Genomic DNA, 21,101 nt, shown 5'->3' with positions numbered 1-21,101 from the left:
AACACTAAATCGCACACAAACACGTATACTCTGTAATATAAATAGAAGCTTCTTGTGATGGTGGGATAAGTGAAGATAAAAGGTTAAACGATCTGTGGGAGGCCACAGGGAAGCCACTGTCAGGAAATGGGCTGCTTGTATCCCAGTCCTGTCTTTTGGTGCTACATTCAGAGTATGGGACCAGAGCTGCTTCGTTTGCTCTTCTGTGGGAGAGATGAGTAGCTGTTAGGAGAAGAAAAGGCTGCCTGGGTTAGCAAATTCGCATAGGGGCACGACGTGGGCAAGTGGAGATGGCAGAGATTGGGGAGGTTTCTGCAAGGTGAGCTTGATGGTAAATCTGTTGCACGTGGGATGCTCCACTGACTGTGGGTTATGGCACCCCAAGCGCACCCGCAGCCCGAGGCAGCTGGCTCTTGGATCTGGAATATACTGTGTGCCAAGAATAGCATAGCTTTATGTTTGAAGATACTTTATGCTAAGAGCACGTGCACAGTGAAATACATACTAAACACTTTCTAGTGTGCACCCACCCTAGCTCTCTGCACACTCTGTTCCTGTTATAGATGGGACATCTTGAGTTAACGATAGAAAGACCTCCAATAAATCATTTGAGGAAAGATTTCGCTCGAGCAGTTTTTGCTCAGCTGACTTTTGAAACACAAGAGATTGATGCAACACCAGAGGCAGAGCAAACATGGAGGAGCAGCGCAGCTGAAATCAAGAGTGTAGGGATGGCTCAGGCAGCTGACTGAGCAGATAGCTGGAGGCGGTCTGCGATGGTACAGGAGACACAGTTCAACTACTCATATTCACCCACATTCATGTGCTTACAGGCCTACGCCGGGGTGAGCTGTAGCAATACATCACTTCAGCGCAGAAACTGGAGAGGCAACAGGGAGGGAGAAGGGGAGAGAGACTTAGCTACGGTATGGGAAGGATGCAGGATGGCCATGGCTACCAGGTAGCAGTCTGATTGAATAGACCTTGGTTTATTATCAGGGTTATAATTCATGTGTTCAATATGGTCTCCCCGGAGCTGGTCCTGAACAAAAGCTGTAGATCCAAGACTTTTACACTGAGGTGTGAAATGAATCTAGGTCAAGAAAGTGAGTTTTGCACCTGGCTCATGTGCTCGTAAGGGGGCAAACTTTGGAAACTACCAGCCATGCCATGGAAGTTGGCATCTGGAGTGCAGCTCCCTGGCCAACACTTCTCCTGTTGATGGTCTGGACAGGACACAGGAGGATGTTAAGGGCTCTGAAGGACAGACACGACTCTAGCCTGTGGCTTTGGCCCACTCGGTGCAGGAGAAAATGTTCATCCAGGTAGCAAAGCGAAGCTGGCAACATGCCCCCACCGCAGGGCATGACTCCTGAGAGCAGGCTATGCACACTGGAGTCACGGACAGCTGGAGGGATGGTCAGACCGGCATTGTCAAACCGATGCGTGCTGCCTGCAGGATGCTGTCATGCTAGAAGCACGGCCTGCTGCTGCTTCGCACAGTGCCCGAACGGGGCGTCACGTGGGGAGAGGGCTGCGGTGACAACAGATCCTCCTCCCTCCCCTGGGCTTTGAAGGAAAGACACAGGGCCAAAGAACTGCGTGGCTTGTTATCAGTGTGCAAAAATACCGTCATGAAGTTGTTCTTGTGGTTTTAGGTCATGTTTTTGGAAGAAAAACTTGAGGTTGGTGTCATAGGGAGCGGCCGTGTAAGGATTGGTCCAGTGTCATTCACCTCTGGGTCGTGGCTGTGCAAACACACACTCAGCTGAATGTTTCAGGCTGTGGAATTTTATCCCTCTAAAAGCAGCAAGCCTGCTCCTAGGAAGGCATGTTTACAAGATCAGGCCCATCATGACAGACCGTAAAATCCCTCAGAAAGCTTCTCAGAAGTGGGCATTCGGCATCTCTCTTATTCTCTTTCTTACTCCTCTTCCTTTTGCTTTTCTACTTTTTTTCCCCCCTCCTCTGTTACCAAATTGGAAACGGATGTGTTAATTTTTTAAACTTTGGGCTCTAAAATAGTAAGAGCAGTGATAATAGTTTTTACCAAAGCCAAACACAGTGTAAAAGAATGCTTAGTTGGTCACTGTGGAGAGGGCTTGAGCTGTCCAGTTGAGTGCTGTATGTTGCTGAATGTAACAGACTGGCGCAGCTTAACTTTCCTTGTCACATCACATCTTTGGCTTGAAGTCAGTGAAACTGTTCCTTAAGTATTTAGTATTGCCTTAAACCAGGCCCATGTCACAGCATGTGCGTTACATAATGTTTTTAATCTTTAAATCAAATGTATGTGGACCTTGCGTTCATAAACCGTGCTGAACTGACAGCAGCAGCGATGGGCAAGTCCTCTATTTGTGGAAAGGATGAAATGCTGGTAGCTACAGTGGCAGCTCTCCACGCACTGTGGTGTGGTGATGGTTTCATGGGTCCTTTGCTAGCTGGTGTGCGAGGCATGGTGTTTCTCCTCTGGGCTGACAAGCTCTGGTGTGGAGCCTCGTCCATGGAGCTTTTCCCCATCCCGACCCAGGGCTGCAAGGCACTGCCACCACCTTTGCTGCCCTCTGGGAACCTGCCCTCCAGTTCTGGCTTCCCAGCTTCGGCAACAGAAATATCCTCAAATATCCCCCCACCTCGCTGTTCATTTTTTTTTTGTGTGTGTCTACCCCGCACAACGTGATGTCTTCCTCTCCCTGGCTCTGCCAGCAGAGCATTTTGTGCGTTGGCTCACTTGGCTTACGTTGCATAAATTGTGGAAGTGTTTATTTGGTTTAAATTAAAAACAAAATAAAATTGGCAAGGTTTTTTGTCAGGCAGAACGGCTCCCTAGGCTGCTCCTCAGATGGGTTGCAGGCGGTGGTACAGGGGCGAGAATGAGTGCAGGGGACAGCGAGGCAGGGGTCCCCGCCGAGCCCGTTGTGTCGTGACGCCACAGCCCTCGGGAGCCACGTCCCTGCAGTTACAAGATCGACTCAACTGCTGCGATTTTTAGTTTTTATGTTTTTTTTGGAAATGATGCACTCGGGAATTTATTGGCCTTCCAGATGCACTCAGTTGATACATGAGAAACATGTTTTCAGGGCCAAAAAAGATGCAGAAGAGCCAGCAGTGCTGCGAGCAGGTAATGTCACCTTGCAGAGCGTTGCCGTAGCTGAACACGGCTCTGAGGAGCAGAGATGGCTAACACAAAGTAGTGAAGGGGGCTTCCCTCTCTATGCTTGGCTACAAATTCAAGGTTACCCTCAGTTTTCAGATGTACTGTGGCTTTTACAGCTGGCAAAGAGAGGTTGAGTTTCCCAGATGAGACTTGAATTGGCTGACTGCTGGAGACCAGACCGGTGAGCCCCATCATGGAGCAGATTCCATGTCCATGGGCTTTGGAGTGCCCTGGCCAGGATCAAAGAGAATTTCAACTTTTTGTATATCCTTTAAAAGAAAATGGAGAAGCAAAAGCATATTAGCAAGGAAGAATAGGAGCAGCAAAATGTGGTAGGGATTGGAACAACACACGTGCATCTTGAACCAGATGTTACAGTACGCTACATTTTACAGCGTGTGCATAAGTACTACCATACAGTGTGTGCGTGCGCCTGTCGCCTCCCTCCTCCCTTGTCAGCACTGATTCTGGTGCACAGATATGCTGAGACACAGTCTCTGCCCTGAAGAATTTGCACCGTAACTGGATGCAGCTGGAGGAGGAAAAGGGCACCAGGGCATGCAGTGACTTGTCCAAGGTTACGCTGTGGAATGGAATAGAGAGCAGAGAGCAGAGATTCCTGTCCTGCCTCCAGAGCTCTGCCTGTTGGGTACCAAGATCATAATGCAGGTTTTTTTGCTGACTTACTGTCCTCTGTGAAGCTCGATGCTTTAAAGGTATTGATTATTTAAGCCTTGAGTTGTCTCTGATAGAGGAATGTTACAATAATTGTTAATATAGAAATTATTTGAAATGTAACCAGAGATAACATAGCAAAGGCAAAAGCAAGATCTAAGCCGATCGATTCTTGGTATAATGTAATTAAATGAGGCTTAAGCATAAAAAAATGTTAATTCGTTCTTAATGGCATGAATTGGCTTGAGTTTCTTAAGAAACAGTTGAGGAAATACAGAATAAACCGGTGAACTCCTGGTCATATTGAAATGGATGGGAGCTTTGCCATTGATTTCAGTGAGGCTCAAGTTCCTCCAGCCTTGCATCAGCAGCGATGCTGGGCTGCCCACCCTGCCTACGTCATTCTTGCTGCTGCTTTCCCTCCGTACGCACCATGCAGCTGCTTCTGGCACTGGATGTGTCATTGAAGTTGCATCGCCCCAGTGCTCGGGGAGGAGTGGGGATGAAGTAATGCTGCTGCCAGAATCCGGGCCTAAATTGCATCCTGATTTTTATTTATCGTTCGGTACAGAAGTCAGAGGCATTCTCTGGTGCCTGCTGTCTCAATCCACTGAAATAAGACTAATCATGTGCTTAACTTTAACCACATGCTTTAGTGCCGTAGTGGCTTGGGTCTGAAAAGGCTGAATCTAGTGCAACTCCTTTTTCTCTGCTTTTGCTCTTATTGTTAAAGCTGGATGTTGCAGCCAGCATTTCTATGCATTTTTTTCTTTTGCCTTTCGGAGAAAGAGAGTAGTTTACTTTTGCTTTCAGCAAGGTTGCTAGCAGTTAAATTGGCCTGTGCTAAGCTTGGCAGTGCACGTCTGCTGTGACAGAGTGGGCTGAGTGAAGGGGGTCTCAAACTTTCCTGCTGCTTCTGTTTTGTGCAGGACTGGGCAGTCATCTCAGAGGCACATCTATTTCTGCTGTAGACCTGGTCCTGCAGACTTTGTGCATGCACAGCTTCTCCTGGAAATTATGAGCATGCAGGGCTGCAAGGTTGGTCCTATCATGACAATTTCCTGGCAGAGGGAAAAGACAGAAACTATTTTTAAATGAAAGCTTTGAATCAGAGGAATATTGCAGAGTGCAGCAAAAAATTGTGTCAAAACCCTGAAATCATGGACTCGGCAGTTTTCTCATGCCAGCGGTTTTCTTCTCTTCATGGTTTTAAGGCTGTGTTTTTGGAGGACTGGGCTGAGCATTTTTCAGCGAGACGTTTCTATTCTCCCTGGTGCACATTATCGCAGCAGCAGCAGCATCATTTTCTGTGCGAGTCAGGCTGGAGAGAGGTGATGTGCTGTGATGTGTTCACAGGGGTGAGACTGCAAAACGTCTCTGTACTCTGCCTTGCACACAGTCAAAATGGTTCTCCTTTAAGTTTGCCTGGGAGTTCATTATTCAGGCCCCCGCCCCCCCCCACCACCAGTATGTTCCTACCTTGGTATGCATTTCTAGCTTTTCCTTCCAAGTTTCGGTGCTCAGTGGTCGCTTGGGAAAAGCAAATAAGAGAAAGTGTGTGACTTCTTAACACTGGAAAATTATGTTCTCTTTTCCCCATTACTCGCTTTTGTATAGCTTAAGAATGACCCAAAGGGCTCTTGCTCAGATTTTCATTTAAAACAAACCATCTGATTTGATCCAAGATCATTATTTCCCCCGAAAGCAGCCTCAGAGTGATTTGAACATGTGAAAACAGGCAGTTTATAACCACAATTGTTTCCCTGCCTTTGATAGAGCGGTCACTAGTCAACAAACATAAAATTCACTGCCTCGGAGGGAGATGCTTTAGTTAATTAGTTACAATCAGTACTGTGTTAAGAGACTCACTGCTGCTTGTCCATATATTTTTGCCTGCTAATCTTGCTTGCTGGCTTTGCTGGTCCTGGTCCGCATATTGCGGCTGGTTTCCCATACCCACCCTGCGAGGAAGAGCCCAGAACCATGTCGTCGCAGGGGAGAGGATGAGCATCCTCCTCTAGGGCCATTTTCTGTGCTCTGGAAACCTGAAGGACTGGGTGAGCCTACTTCACAGGTTTTGCTCTTCTGCTAACATGAAGTTTTCCCAGGCCCAGCCTGGGCTTACAAATTGTGATTTTGGTTGCACATTTCTGATACGGTCTTTTAGCAATTTTTTCCCCCCTTTTTTCTTCACCTGTGTGTCCCTTCGCACGCTCCCACAGTGCTCTCTACGTTGTCTGACTGCCTCCTTCCTCGTTGCAAGGGGCTGCCTTTCCCTGCCGCTCTCCACCCAGGAGCATGTGGCTGTTGGTGCCACTCTTGGTGGTCTCAGCAATTGTCTCTGCTGGTCATTTTGGGGACTATGGGGTTTTGGCAGCCTCCAAGGATTGCCTGTACATAGCTGTGACCCCAGCCCTGGTATACTGGCTCTTCTGGTGGTGCTGAGATGGGCCAGCCTGACGCTGCCCACACACCATATTTGCAGAAAACCATGCCCCCCAGGCCTTCGGGGGCTTGTCCGCAGCCCAGGTATGTCATGCTGCACTGCATAAACCACCAGGCAAAGCCCGACCTGGTGATGAGCGGTGCACAGGATCCTGTCCTACCCTTCACTGTTTGCATATGTGAGGTTAAATGGAAGGGAAAACCAACCTGGCATGCCTTTTGGTTGGAAAACTTCGGGAAGAGGCAGCTGAAAAGCCTGGAGTTCACCCAGCTTTTGCTTTTTTCCAGGCGACCTGGTGTCTCGAGCCATGCACCACCTCCAGCCCCTCAACGCCAAGCAGCACGGGAACGGGACGCCAATGCACCAGAAGCAGGGATCGCTCTACTGGGAGCCAGAGGCTCTGTACACCCTGTGCTACTTCATGCACTGTCCGCAGATGGAGTGGGAAAACCCCAACGTGGAGCCGTCAAAAGTCACGCTGCAGACTGAGAGGTAAGAGCCACTGCACGGTGCTTAATGTCGTGGCGAAGACGTTTTGTTAATAAATCAGCCTGGCTGGCTAATTGCTAATTACAGCTTGCGAGTGAGAGGCTGCAGAGCAGTCTGGTTTGGTTTAGGATCACCTCTTTGAAATCCGTTTCTCTCGCCGAAGCGCTGCGTGGCTGACCCAATATATATCAAAAGTGACACCCAGTGGCTACATACAGCAAATTGGTTCCAGATGTGCACTCGGGAGAGATTTCCTTTTCCTTTCGTTGTTGCTCAGCTATTCTGTGTTTTGGAAAAGAAAATGAGAACTTCTATTTCTGGCCTAGCAGGTTTGGGTTTAAATGTGTTTTTTCTACGCGTTAATAGGGCTCGACAGCTGCGATTGGGGAAGTGGAAAATGAATAGAGTAGTGTGTGGAAAGGAGAGGTCATTAAAGATGCTGGGCTCCAGCCGTGCCGAGTACCCGGGTGCAGGAGTAACCTTGGGGCTGCCGTGGCTGGGGTTGTGGCAGACTCCGGCTGTGCTGCTGTTGTCCCCTCTCCGGGGATGGCTGGGGCAGGGGAGGCACGCCTGAGGCCCTGTCCTGACTCAGGCTTTGCCCTAAGGTGAGAAGGAGACCCCACTGAAGCTGGTGAGGGGGTTACCAAATGCTGGCAGGCAGGCAGGGTGCCCAGCGCAGGGCAGCTCTGCACCCGGGTGCTGCAGAAAGCAACCGGGACAGCTTGCTGGCCAAAAAAATAAAGCCATCTCCTGTCAAAAGCCCAGCAAACCCTCTACTAACAGAAGCCTCCACTTGTGTGCTAAGGCACGCTGTGCTGTTTCCCTGCCATGCTTCTCACCAGCCCTAAAACAGGCTTCCCCAGTAATGGAGACGAGAGGAGCAGCTGGTGCTTGGAAAGTGCTGGGCATTCATTTTTAGGATGGGTGGTGCAAATGCAAGCTGCTTTTTCAAGCTGGGCTCCACATTTACATCCTGATGCACATATTGTGCTGTACGTGTGAGGCAAACTCTGATCTGCACGTGTGCCCCGAGAGCCGCACATACGGGGCTTGGTTATTGTTTCAGTATGAGGTCTGCATCTCAGAAACAGCATTTGAGAATCTCATTGTGTGGGTAATCTTAAATGGTATACAAGATGATGTCTTCATTGAAATACTTTTGTATTGATTCACAGAAAAGCATACAAGATGAAACTCTGGCATTAATGATGTTACTGGGAATTTTGCCATTTGCCTTTGGATGGCATTTTGTTTCTTTTCAAGTTTGGGTCGCTGTGTGAGCATGTTTGTCGCTTTTTGCTCTATTGTTTCCAAAGTATTAAAAAAAAAAAAAAAAAAGAAAAAGAAAATGACAAGAATCCAGAATTTTCTTGTTTTTCTAAATTATTTTTAATTTCATGATTTGTCATCTAGCCTTGTTATTGTGGAAGGCCTAACTCATGTCCAAGAGTGATTAGTATGCACAAAAAATAACCAAATTAGAAAATACCCTCACCTGATCTGTAGTCCCCATCTGTGGGAGTAGTGCCACTGGAACCAGTGGGAATATAAAGGTGAATAATGCTGAGGCTCTGGTTTTGTAAGATTTCTGCAGAGTTCCCTGTGGAAAGTGAAAAGGGGAGGAATATTTGAAAAATCACTTTTAGCATTTGCTTTAATAGGTTTTCCTTTCTCTGAGGTTGCCTTAATACATGTTCTCTTTGTTAGAGCACTTGAAACACTGATTATTTAAAGCGATTGTTCTTCTTCGCTTTATTTTGAATACTCCGTCTGGCAAGACGTCTTCCTTTGGCAGGCCAGTTTAACAACTGCGGTGTGCGGCTAGGGCCAGAGCAAGTACTTGGTGTTATTGCCAAGAGCTTGTGGTCACTTTTGGAAGGAGCAGATACTCCTCCTGTTGCCTAATCAAACATGCATTAGTACTTAGCACTGGAGTGGGAGTGATGCAGGGTTAAGCCTGAGCCTGGATATTTCCATGGGGTTGTGCTCTGAAGCTTCATCAGCTGGACGCAACCATCCTGTGCTGCCTGGAGAAGAGACTGGTAAAGCTGACTTCTCCTTGGTGCTCTGAGGAGCCTTTCTACCTATTTCCTGTCCTTTCTTTATATGCCAGCATGCTTTGAGGTCCGTGACTTATTTCTGGTGGTTTCGGTTTCCATGATCGGTTTTTGTGCGTTGCGGGGGAGTGGGTTTGTTAAATGTGACGTTTTTCTATGCAGAATATTTGCAGGCTTTGTGCCATATCTACGTGCCGTATTCCCTGTCTTCTCCAGCTGCGACAGTTGCTTTTATGTTGGAAGAAGCCCAGAAGGAAGCAAGGAGGTCCAGGTGTCTTTCCCCATCCTTGGCCTCTCTGTGTCCCTGCTGGTGCAGAGAAGCCAGGACTGCATGGATCTGGCTGTAGGCAGTGTTTCCATGAAACAGGGGTTATCCTTGGCTCACATGAAGACAACTTGGCTACCGTCTTGGCCTCCTCCTCCCTGACCATGCATGCCCAGGGTGGAAGGGGTTGCGGGATGTGGCCAGAGAGCTCCCCCAGCGCTTGCAGGGCTCGGTGGCCCCCTGAGAGCAGCTCCCATCCTTCCCACCCATCTCTAGCCCACCTGGATTTCGGCTCTGAACCAAGTTGAATTAGGGAGCCGCAAAGGCTTTCTGTGTCCTTCTGTGGAGGTTGGATACAGGAGGGAAGCCAGTATGGTGACAGTCCTGCCTGGCTTAGCACTTTCTAGCACAGAAAGCGGTACCTCCCTCAAAGTCTTGGGGGATGCGTGAAATGGGATGTTTACCTTCGAATAAATCCGGCGCTTTGTTTCTAGGGAGTATTTTTTAGGGAGTGTTTCTCTGTGTTTGCTCTTTGTGGAGGTAAAGAAATGAGAATGCGGTGTGTTTTTAATAGTGTTTGTCTTTACATAAAATAAAAGAGGAAAATGATTATACAGCAAGGCTCTTGCAGGGCGGCTACTTTCACAGGAGGGGGAGGAGGTGGAAAGTGGCCAGGATTGCTCAGAAAACCTGGAAAAGATTCCCCACTTCCTAATGCCAACAAGCCCAACCATAAGATGGATGCATGACCCCCTCCCACCCCAAATTCATATTGTTCTTTCAATCTGGTCACTTTGGAAGAAACCCTCTGATATTTTGACTGTGGTGTTGGCACCAACACAAGCCAGTCCTGCTGGGGTGGGTTATCTAATGGCCCTGGGTACTGTGTAGACAGCTATTTTGGTAGGTGTGGAGGTACAGGAGGGGGTTTGGACCTGTTTGTGGGGTCCCCCTTCCATAATGCACCCAGCCAGGATGCGATGGAGACATCTGTCTTGTGCCAGGTGTTGGCTATGAAAGCAGTGCTTCTCTGGTGTCTCCAACTGCGGGCGGCTGCAGATTATTTAGGTTTGTTAATTTTTTTGCTTTCCCGGGAATTAAAAAAAAGAAGAAATTGTAGATGAGACCACTGTTACCAAGATTTCTTTCTTGCTTGCCGCTTCTGGTTTAATAAAAGGATCTGTCCCGTGGTTGTGTTTTGCTTCTCAGCCTCTATAACACTTCCAAAATTATTGCAAGTAATTTCTTAAGCACCGGAAAGCACAGAATCTGTAGTTGCAGATTTGTGCGATGGTTTTTTCCTTAAGTGGTTCCTTACCCACTTTTATCCACAGCTGTATTGACAAAGTCCTCATTACTTCCTAACTCTCCATGTTCCCCATTAACAACTCATTGAGAAGCAGTGGCTCAGCAGCTCAGCCGGTCCAGATCCACCCATTAATTCTGCTCACATGGCAGCAAAGTTCCTTCTCCAGCGTTTCCTCTGCCGCTCTGTCTTGGAGGAGCATTAAGTCCCTGTACCGCGCAGCAGCCTTCAGCTTCTCCCCTCGAGTCTTAATTGAGTTGATGGATACGTGTCTGGTTTTAACCTTCTTTTCACTTTCCTTCACTATGTTTTCCTGTATGCAGAGCAATCCCCTAGGAAACTCCCATGGGCTATTGCTTTTTATTTTATCTGCCTGCCTTGTGCCCGCGTGCACCCCCCCCCACATGTGCACTCGTGCAAATTGTAGCCTGTAGTCACTTGTGATTAACAGGAAGGGTTTGGGTTATCATCTGAATTTTGTTTCATGTTTTGGATAGTTATTAGTGTACCTGGCTAATTAATATGATACAACCCTGTTAATGACAGGAATGTTCCACTGCTATGAAATAACCTGAACTCATCCAAAGTACCTTCATAACTGGTACAGCCATGTCCGTACAGATTATACCCGTAGAACAATTTCAGTAAGAAGATAACTAGGGAAATGTCACTGATTGAAATTATTACATGGTACAAACCCCATGGGTAGGACAGTCTCCAGCAAAGGCCAGCAGAGAGTGGAGGGAATGATGGGGAATGCTGATGAAGAACAGGTAAAGCGCTACCACTGGGAATGTGGAACTCCTGCTATGAAACCTATTCACCTTGCAACGTATATCTGAAGAAGTCATTACACATGCTTGATGTATCAGTATGGCGTAGCCCTATGTAACCCTGTATAGTTTTATCCACTACTTAATTGAAAACTTCAGATGGTAAAACTGTGGCCTCACTGAACTCAAAGTTAACACCAGGGTTGATTTTGCTGGGAGCCACTGAAAAGAAATCCCAAATCCATCCTTACATAAATCCTCTAGATTTGCATCCTAAATATCAAACTTCCCACTTTTTAAAATCCCTTCAGAAATGGTATTGGCAGCTGCCTGCAGCGTGTGAGATTGCACATGTTACAAGAAATAGTTCAGGCAGTATTCATAGCTCAGCTGTCAGACGGTATGTCCTTGCTGGGCTGGGGCTGCATTCTACATCTAATTTATCAAGCTAGACTTACGCTGTCCATGGGATTGCTATAGGACTTTTTTAAATAGAGAAAATTGCGTTACCGGGGCCGTTCTGCGCTGCGCTCCCAACACTGGCGTCTCTTCAGGGATTTATGCCACAGCCAATCGTGTCAATTCTGATGTCAAAGCTGCCTGTGAAGTATTTCCCTGTTGTGATTGCTGGCCGACTCATCACTTTGACTCAGTTGTGTTTCAAGTCTCAGCCATTAATGTTTTTAACACAGGAGAGGCAATGGGGATGGCGCATTTGAACACTGGATGCAAGTTCAAAAAACGTGACTTGCAGATACCCTTGTGCAGACTCTGGAGCACTGATGTCTTGGTACCCGAAAGCCTGAGGGTAAATCCTCCCTCTGCCTAGGCCAGCCTCACTGAGGCTTGTGTGAGAGCAAGGAGAATTGATCCTTCAGCCTGAACAAAATACAGAATTGGCTTTTTCAGAGGCTTGGTTACTTGGGTCACCCTTAGCTGGGCTTCTGAGGTGGCGGAGGAGGCGTGGGACAGCTGCGTGGACTCGCGTGGTGCATCAGTCGGCGCTGCTGGGTCCCTGGGCAGGAGCGGGGCTGGCAGCTTTCTGAAGGCATCAGAAGGTATTTCCTCACCAGGAAGACAAGTAGCTTATGGTGTAAATGTCAAATACTAGTTTTGCAGCCCAGAAACCCATCTGAAATGTATGCTAAACACTGGAAAAAACATGCTTCTCTAGCCTCCAGTAATGCTAAAAACGGACTAGCATTGCATATATGGTTTCATCATATGTTCTAAACGAAAACTGTCGGAACTGAGAATGCTTTTCAATTTGTATGCTGTGATTTTCTTTAGAAAACACCCATGAAAACATAAACATAAAACCATACAAATGAAAGGACCTTTTCATAATGTTAAAGTTGCTGACTCATATATCCAAGCAGAAACATCTCCCTGCCTTTGTCTAGATAGTCTTTTCCTTGCAAAAGTACAGCCTTCTGCTTCTCGGAAGCACTGTTAACTCTAAAATTGCAAAAGCAATCGGTAAAACAGCGGTGACCTGTGTGGAGCACTGCGGCTGCCATTGCCATGTGGGGTTTGCAGTCATCACTCCTTGGCTGGAGTGAAGAAACTCAACACCTACCACAACAGCATCCTCCTCAGCAGCTAAAGGATCCTGCAAACAGAAATCATCCAAAGCAATTGCAATAACTGAACCATACAGAAGGTGTTTAAGCTAACGCAAGGTCAGGTCTATACAGCTGTGTATACTTCACAGCTGGTGAAACTGAGGGAGGGGCATGAGGGGGCTGTGGGAATTCACATCCGAATAGGATTAGCCCTCAGGAATTTCTCTGTTCCCATTGTGATGCAGACCATCAAGCCAGACCTCTCTTTAATATATACAGCCAGCGTGTGAGTGTCTGAAGAAGAGCAATGTGAAGTGCCCCTGGAAATAGAGAGGCTGCTGTGTTGCACTTGAAACGACGATTTTTTCTTTGAGCACTGATTATTTGGGGAAATCTCTTGCGCACGCTTGATGAGCTCCTGGAATTGGAGTGTGCTGCAGGCTCTGCTGTGAGCAAGGGGCTGGTGTCCTGTCTGGGGTTCGTGGGCCGTGGCAGTGGAGGAGGACTGAGCCTGGGTGAGGAGCATTCAAGGGTGATGAGCATGCCATCAGGAAGGCAGTGTAAGTCCGCACACCAGAGAAGGTGACAAGCAAGTGTCCTGGTTTCAGCTGGGATAGAGTTAATTTTCTTCCTAGTAGCAGGCATAGTGCTGTGTTTTGGATTTAGAATGAGAAGAATGTTGATAACACACTGATGTTTTAGTTGTTGCTGAGTACTGCTTATGCTAGTCAAGGACTTTTCAGCTTCCCATGCTCTGCCAGGGGCACAAGAAACTGGGAGGGGGCACAGCCAGAATAGTTGATCCAAACTGACCAAAGGGCTATTCCATACCATATGGTGTCATGCTCAGTATATAAACTGGGGGGGTTGGCCGCGGAGCAGCGAGTGCTGCTCGGAAACTGTCTGGGTATGGGTCGGCGGGTGGTGAGCAATTGCATTGTGCATCACTTGCTTTGCATATTATTATTATTATTATTATTATTATTATTATTATTATTATTATTATTATTATCATCATCATCATTATCATTATCATTATTATTATTATTTTGTTATTATTATCATTACTATTTTACTTTATTTCAATTATTAGACTGTTCTTATCTCAACCCAGGAGTGTTTCTCACTCTTACTCCTCCGATTCTCTCCCCCATCCCCCCGGGGCAGGGGGAGTGAGCGAGCGGCTGCGTGGTGCTTAGTCGCTGGCTGGGGCTAAACCACAACAGCAAGAATCCCTCATTTTGGACTCTAGTTGCCTGGCAAAAATTATTAGGGAGTCATCCACTGGAGGGGAGCTCTGAAGGAGTCACCCCAACAGTGGGAACAGCAGGGTGGACCTTGAAGTCATGGTCAGTGGACAGCAGGGAGTCTGCGCCCTGCAAAGATGATAGGGACAGGGAAAAAATGGGGCCAGGGGTTATTGGGTGCTGTGATTTGTAGGATCGCTGGCCCTAGTGCTTTGCAAGTCCGGCATTGCAGCAGGCAGTGTCCAAAAAAGAGCTTCATCGGTCTCCTCGCATACACATGCAAAAATAATGAAGCATCCTATTGCATTTTACAGTGTGCATTTCTTATGCTTTTCCATTCCATGATTCCTCCTGTTTATATACAGGTATACTGCCACTGATGATGATGATAATAATGAAAAAGCCTGAGCTATCGCATATGCATGATGGGACTTTTAATATCTCCCTCTGCCAGCAAGCCAAGGAGGGAAACGGTGGGCAGTCCAGGACTGCTGTGTGTGTCTTAGGAGGAGTACGGGTTTTAGGCAACCCCTCATGCAGTTAAGATGGCGTGATTGGAGTGGGTTATGCCTTATGTTTAGGTCCACCACTGTAACATCTGCTTTCCTGGTGAGCCATTTTGTAATTTGAAGTGCCCCAGAGACATCAGCCCCGCAAAAACTGAGATAGGTTTGAGGTCCCATCAGATGCGGAGGGGTCATCTGCCCTGCTCCAGAGGGGAGCATTCCGGGGAGAGGTGCGGGCGGGTGCCGGCAGGGAGCTGCCACATCTGAGGGTGATGCGGAGAAGGACGTGTGATATCTGGGATGGGAGAGGAAGGCAAGCGGTCATCCCTTGCAGGGTGGGTGCCAGCTGGGTATTGCCTGCAGATGTCTGCAAGGTACAGGAAATTGTGGGTCCCCAAGTGGTCCCAAAATAGATGTGAGAGGGGCGCTGGGCGGCAGGCAGGAACAGGGAGGGATGCTGTGTGGAGGGAGGAACCAGCCATGTGAGGGTTTGTGGGGCACTCATAATTCCTTTTTCTGTTCAAACAGGGACCCGGGGAGGGCATGCTCCAAAAGGAGCTGGCTGTCCCCTTGCCAAGGACTGGGGAGACAGTGCCCAGAAGGGTCCAACCCTTTGGGATCTGCTTTTTGTTGGCCTCCCCCATCCCTCCCCCACCTCCCAGCTCTTTTGCGTGGGATGGGGATTGCTCTCTGCAGAGACCTCTCCCTGCATCCCCATCTGGCACATTTTTCCCATTAAATGACAGCTCAGGAAAATAAAGGCTCGTGCCAAAATCCATCCTTTATTTGGGACATTACTTAAGCTCATGCTTAACTTTGACCTGCAGTGAATTAAAGAGGATGGGAGCATGCATTTAAAGTTAAGCACAGGTACAAAGATGGGCTGGAGGAGGAGATCAGAGTGCTTGCTGACCCACACCCCTGTAAGGTGCTTCTGCAGCAATTGAGTTGCTCCTGACTTTACACATCGTTCAGGCAGAGTCAAGCCCAGCACATTCCTGCCATGGTTAGATTAATTTCATTAAGGCGTGCACTTCCAAAATGCATAACTAGGTGACTTATCTGCTACGTGTCTGCTCTGGAATGCGAAAGTACCAAACTCTCCTGGTTGTTACCTGCCTTTGTACAGCAGAGATAAATCAATGTATACACCAGTGATGTGATGCATTTGCCTAACCCGTTTTTGCACTGTGTCATTTGAAAACTGAAATATGTCTTGCTGATGTCACGTTGTCTTCTTGTGGGTTGTCACCTCCCTGTAACTTTGTGTTCCTCTTTCTCCTTTGGCACACAAACAGCATTTAAAAAAAATCCCCTTCACGTGGTGCATAGACTCTTGAGGGTATTTTTAACCTATTACATTGAACCATATTTGGTTCTCTTCTCAAAATACAAATTCCCTGACATGGTCAGATAAGCAGTGATGGTTTGGGGTTTTTTTTCCCTCAGAAAAAGGAACATAATATATTCTGAGTGAACTACATGTCCTCATCTATGGACTGAAATTGGCCTTTAGAGAAAATCCCTCCACTTCCACTGAACACCGATTCTCTTCCTTTTGGTATTTATTGCACCAAACAGCCATGTTCATTTCTATTTCTCTGTTGAAGTTTGCAAGACCAGGAAAGAAAAAGCCTGCAATTTTATAGTGCAGTTATCACAGTTCCTGTAAATAATTTTATTTGCTCTGCTCCTTACTGTGGTGGGACAGATCTTCTGCTGGGTCAGTTTCTGCCCTGCACGAGAGAGGGGCAGAAAGCATGAACCCTCAAGTCCCTTGTTCAGGCATGGCCCTCTGCTCTTCTGTTTGCCAAGCAGATGTTATAGGAAGGCTCTGTACAAGCCTGTCTTCATTTCTGTGATCCGGACGGCGTTCACTCATGCAAACCATAACCTAGAACTGAGTTTCCCTTTAATTGTTTTCCTGGCACCAAGTTCTGTGGGTAACTATATGCATTTTTACACTTCCAGTGTGATTTGCAGCTCCCTTTCCGCTGTTTGCTCAGCAAGTGATGAAAACAACTCCCACCGATCACTTGTTCCCAGCTCCTTAACGCCACGAGAGAGAGTCCCTTCTGCTCTGAGGACACATAAAGCAGGTGACCTGCTTCCCAGGTCACCTTCCAGGAGCAGATACACCCCTGCTTCTCCCCTCCATCGCTCCTCTGACCGCCGCCACCGTCATGACAGATGAGTTGGGCTACGGAAATCGTTTTGCGGGAGCTGTGGGAGAAGGTGTTCTGTCTTTATCTGCCTTCTCATGTGGCTGCGGCAGGTCTGGGGAAAGCAAAAAGCCTTGGAAACAAACACAGCCTGGTCTTGAGGTGACGGAGGTGTGTTTGAATAGAATAATGATGAAAGTGGCAAGTCAGCCAAAGATGTCATATTTCAAAAGGAGGTTGTTCATTTAAGCGCCGGTGAGATTTGGGAGCCCAGCATCCCAGGGAAAATTAGTGGCCTCAGGGCTTCTCTGTCCTTCGGCGCTTTTGAAATACACCGTCCTTACTTAAGAGTATTAATATCAGAGCTATGTAAAGTCAAGTCTTCAAAAGAGAAATAAATGGCATAAAGAGCTATAAATAGGAAAAGGATATTCCAGAATCAACATACTCTTAAATAATTTTTCTCAGGGTAGATCCTTTTGGGGTAACGTTATATATTTTAAAATGTAAAATATTTGCCTATTGGGCACCTAATCCAGACTTCACTTTTTTTTTTTTTGTTCTTTTCCTTCCGAGAAAAGGGACCACATAAGGGAAGGCAAGTAAGGGAAAGCAATATCAAATGAAAAGGAGCAGGAAAAGCGAAGGGAGCAAAAGTAGGGGATGATGCTGCACTAAAAGGAACATTTCCAGTATTAGGATGATATACCAAGCTCATAAACAGAGGGAATATGGGAACATACAGTTAAAGAGGAGGGGAAAGGGAGCCACATAAGAAATGAGACAGAAGAAAAAGGTTCAGAAGAAGAAAGTAAGAGCACGTTAATTACAGCTATTCCTTTAGGACAATAGTAATTTACAAATTTTATCTCTTCTTTTTTTGTGTGTGTGTGTTTTTTAATATTATAGCAATCTCTGTTAACATCCCTTAGCCATGGTATCTACTTCACAGTGTGGCTGAAAGAGTTTCACTCTGTCTAGTTTCCAGCAGTCCTGACTAAAACCAGAACTTTCAGTATAGTTTTCAGGTACCTCTTGGACAGATTTATTATTTTTTAATGATCTTAAAATGTTTAAATTTTGTAGTATATTTTTATAAAGAGGGATATCTTCTACCCTTCCTCATCCCTTCCCCACACAGTCTTTGCCTCCTGTCTATGGCCGTGGAGGAGATACCCATTTTGGACACCCCAGCTAGGAGATGAAGAAGGCACGAAAACTTATTGGGGAAGGCAGTTGCTGCAGCCTGCATTGCACTGGGGATTTTGTCCACCTTGACCTAACAGGCAGCAACCTTCCAAGATGTTCAGCTGCAGATATTTTATTATTTTTATCTCCAAACTAGGACTTGAAGCTATGGTTCTCAGTTAAGGCTTGGCATTTTTCTCTTGGTCCCCAAATAATTTTTAGGGTAGATGGGGCAAACTGTACGCTATGTGCTTCACCTAAGGCTTGGGCAGCTCTTGGTAGGACATGGGGCTGTCCAGGTCTTGTGGTGTGAAGGCCCATGTCTCTGATAGTGTCCACGCTTTGCTCAATTTGGGGCTGTGGCCCAGAGTCCCACCATCCACTTTGGGGGATGGTTTTGTGTATTTTTGCTCAAGTGGCAGAAGAGCTGGTACCCAAAGGTGTAGTGGTTTGATACCACTAAAAGGGAAACAAAACAGTCTGATTTCTGATGCTGCTCACAGATAACCTCAATAAAACAGTGGGATCAGCTGCAAAGGTCCCTACTTTCAGTGCTGAGCATGAGGGGCGCATCGCATCAGTAGGAGATGCTGGAGACTTCCTCACGCATCACCTCTCCATCCCTGGCATCCTGGGGTGGGGGCATCCCCTCTCTCTGCCCTGGTTTGTTCTCCTGTCCCTATTGCAAAGTAGCTGGGGAGCGTACCCAGCCCGGCACATCAACCAGAGCAGGACATACGTGGTCCTGTGCCAGGCTCCTGCCCTCTTTTTGGGATACACTGTGCAAAGGATGGGGGGGCGGGGGGGAGGGCTTGCAGGTGGGTGCACTGACCTCACAGGAGCCCCATAAATGAGCGTGGCCCGTAAATCTCACTCTTCAAGTAATCCTGCTCTGGAGACAGGGTGAGACATCTTGATTTAGAACGGCTTGAAATTTGCTGAGCCAGTTTGCTCTCCCGTGCTTTCATTTTGCTTGTTTCCTTCTCTCTCTGTATATATATTCTCACACATATATACACATGCACCCCCCCCCCCCCCCCCGCCCTCTCTCTCTGTATACCTGTTATTTTGCTGCTAGTCTACTGTAGCATTCATGCCTGTGTGCTTTCCCAGGCCGTTCATTGTGCTGCCTCCCCTGATGGAGTGGATACGGGTTGCCGTGGCTCACGCGGGACACCGTCGCAGTTTCTCCGTGGACAGCGATGACGTACGGCAGGCAGCGAGGCTCTTACTGCCGGGAGTTGACTGCGAACCTCGACAGTTAAAGTAAGTCCACAAAAAAAAAAAAAATCGGCTGCTTTGTGCAAAATGTGGCTCTCTTTCCTAGTGACAGCGAGTGAGCAGGCAGGCAGAGGGCTCTGTTACTGCCTTGAGAGGTGCATGGATGCTCGGGCTCGTCGCTGTGTGCATTGCAAAATCGGCTCCCGGTATTTGCTCACATCCGTGGATAAGCTGGTTGCATGGTAATGGGTGCCTGAATATCTCACAGCTGGGTCGAGCCCGTAATCTGCTCGTCAGAGCTCATGTGCTGTTTTTTTTTTTTTCCTCCTACTATTAGGTTCTGCTTGCTAATGAGGGGCTGAAATCTTCTGCTAATTGTCTGCTTCATGTTGCTTTGCTGTAAAATACTGAGATGTAATTGGCAGGGCTGCAGATATTTTTCAGTGCTTTGTTTTCAGCATTAATGCTTAAAGGGCACATTTAAACTTATAGGTAAGACTACCTCTTGCAGTAAAATTGTATTTTTCATGCTAATGTCGGTTCAAATTAGTTGGAAATGTCAGCCTGGATAATTTGACTTTTTCGTGTATGAGATGTGACCTTTTGGTTTTCTAATGAAGTCTTAAAGTATTTATTGCCAGGATATGTTTTTAGTGTCTGTTTTGCCTTATTATTATATATGTGTATAAAAGCATGATCTAGGGCTGCTCTGGAGTCAAGATATATTTGGTTTTGATTTTCATATGAGAAGGCATTCTGAATCTGCCAAAGTAGAAATTACTCGCTGCTATTGCTTCACAAATTTGTACGTAAACCCCAATTTTCAGCAGTTTGCCTCTTCATACAGCAGTAGGTACATTCTTTCCTGCAACACAGAGGGATGATCTACATGATTAGCTGGGACAACCTGCATCGGAGCAGCTGCCTTCTGTTGACTCTGGCCTTGACATGTTCTTTTACCAGAGAGTGTAATACTTTACTTCAAGATCTGCATAGGCTTTTTATAGTTGCAGCTATTCAATGTTTGATTGAAGAAATATGTTGAATTTTGAAAGCGAAATCTTAAGCGTTTCAGATTTCAAATCTTGGCTATAATTGCTTCCCTTTGGTGTGACTGTCTTGGCCCTCATTTCCAGAAGTGCAGCATTTTGCGTCCCTACTGAAATATCAGGACTTATAGGTACTATGTACTTTCTGAAGACCTAGCACTTGGTTTTGAAAAGGCACAATTAATTTAATACCTGTTCCAGTATTGAAGTAGGATTGCAAATAAGGATTGCAAATATGGCAATAATGTTTCTACTCTACATCCTCTGTCTTAAAAATGAAGGTAGATACAGTTAAATATTTGTGGATTAAAAAAACCCCACACTATACCATTCTTAAAGTTATATTTTGCCAGTGTGTATATGCCGTCAACTGTTAGACAGTTTTCCAGGAGTTTCAAAATCATTTGAAGCTGTGGGTGAGTTATATTATGCTGCATAAGAATTTATTAATAATGAGGAACAAATCAGCATTTAATTTAAAGCTGCCATCAAGAATTAATTTCATAAAGAATATATGTGGTAGCTGTTGTCCTGCTCATCTTGCCAGGGAGAGCAAGTCTGAAGAGTGCAGACTGGGATTAATCAGGTTGGAATGAAAAGAGAAATCATTCCTGAGACAAATTCTGGATTTTAGAGACCAGACTTTGTGATGTGCCCTTATTTGACTGCAGGAGCCTGATTCACCCCCTGATGTCCCAAAATTAAAATCTTGCTCTACTGCACTGGCAGAGGTCTACAAACGAGTGTCCGCGTACTTTGGGTTTTATTTTAAGGTCTGTGCCTACTGCCAGCTTAGTGCATCAGGTTCTTTGCGTAGCTGCGATTCAGGGCCCGTCTGCCTGTAATCCTGAGATCAAAGGAAGGACTGAGCTTTTCTGAAGAATAATGTGAAGCATCAGGATGTTAATTTGAAACCTTGCAGCTTGTAATTTTTTATTTGTATTCAGTGCAGACCCTCAGCATTCTCATTTTCCACTAAGCTGAGTGCCAACCTT

General features: G+C 46.6%; 1 protein-coding gene across 1 annotated transcript in view; it reads left to right on the top strand.

Annotated features, from left to right (window-relative positions):
* Window positions 1-21,101, top strand: part of ABTB3 (ankyrin repeat and BTB domain containing 3) — a 177,247-nt gene that overhangs the window by 108,617 nt on the left and 47,529 nt on the right. Inside the window, exons 3-4 of the mRNA XM_075717212.1 lie at window positions 6,566-6,770; window positions 18,950-19,102. Coding sequence (XP_075573327.1) covers window positions 6,566-6,770; window positions 18,950-19,102 — 358 coding nt within the window. The remainder of the gene's footprint in view (window positions 1-6,565; window positions 6,771-18,949; window positions 19,103-21,101) is intronic.

The sequence above is a fragment of the Pelecanus crispus genome, chromosome 1, assembly GCF_030463565.1.
Source record: "Pelecanus crispus isolate bPelCri1 chromosome 1, bPelCri1.pri, whole genome shotgun sequence".
In the NCBI taxonomy this organism is placed as follows: domain Eukaryota; kingdom Metazoa; phylum Chordata; class Aves; order Pelecaniformes; family Pelecanidae; genus Pelecanus; species Pelecanus crispus.
Note: the sequence above shows the minus strand (reverse complement) of the source record. Positions and strands in the feature narration are given on the sequence as shown.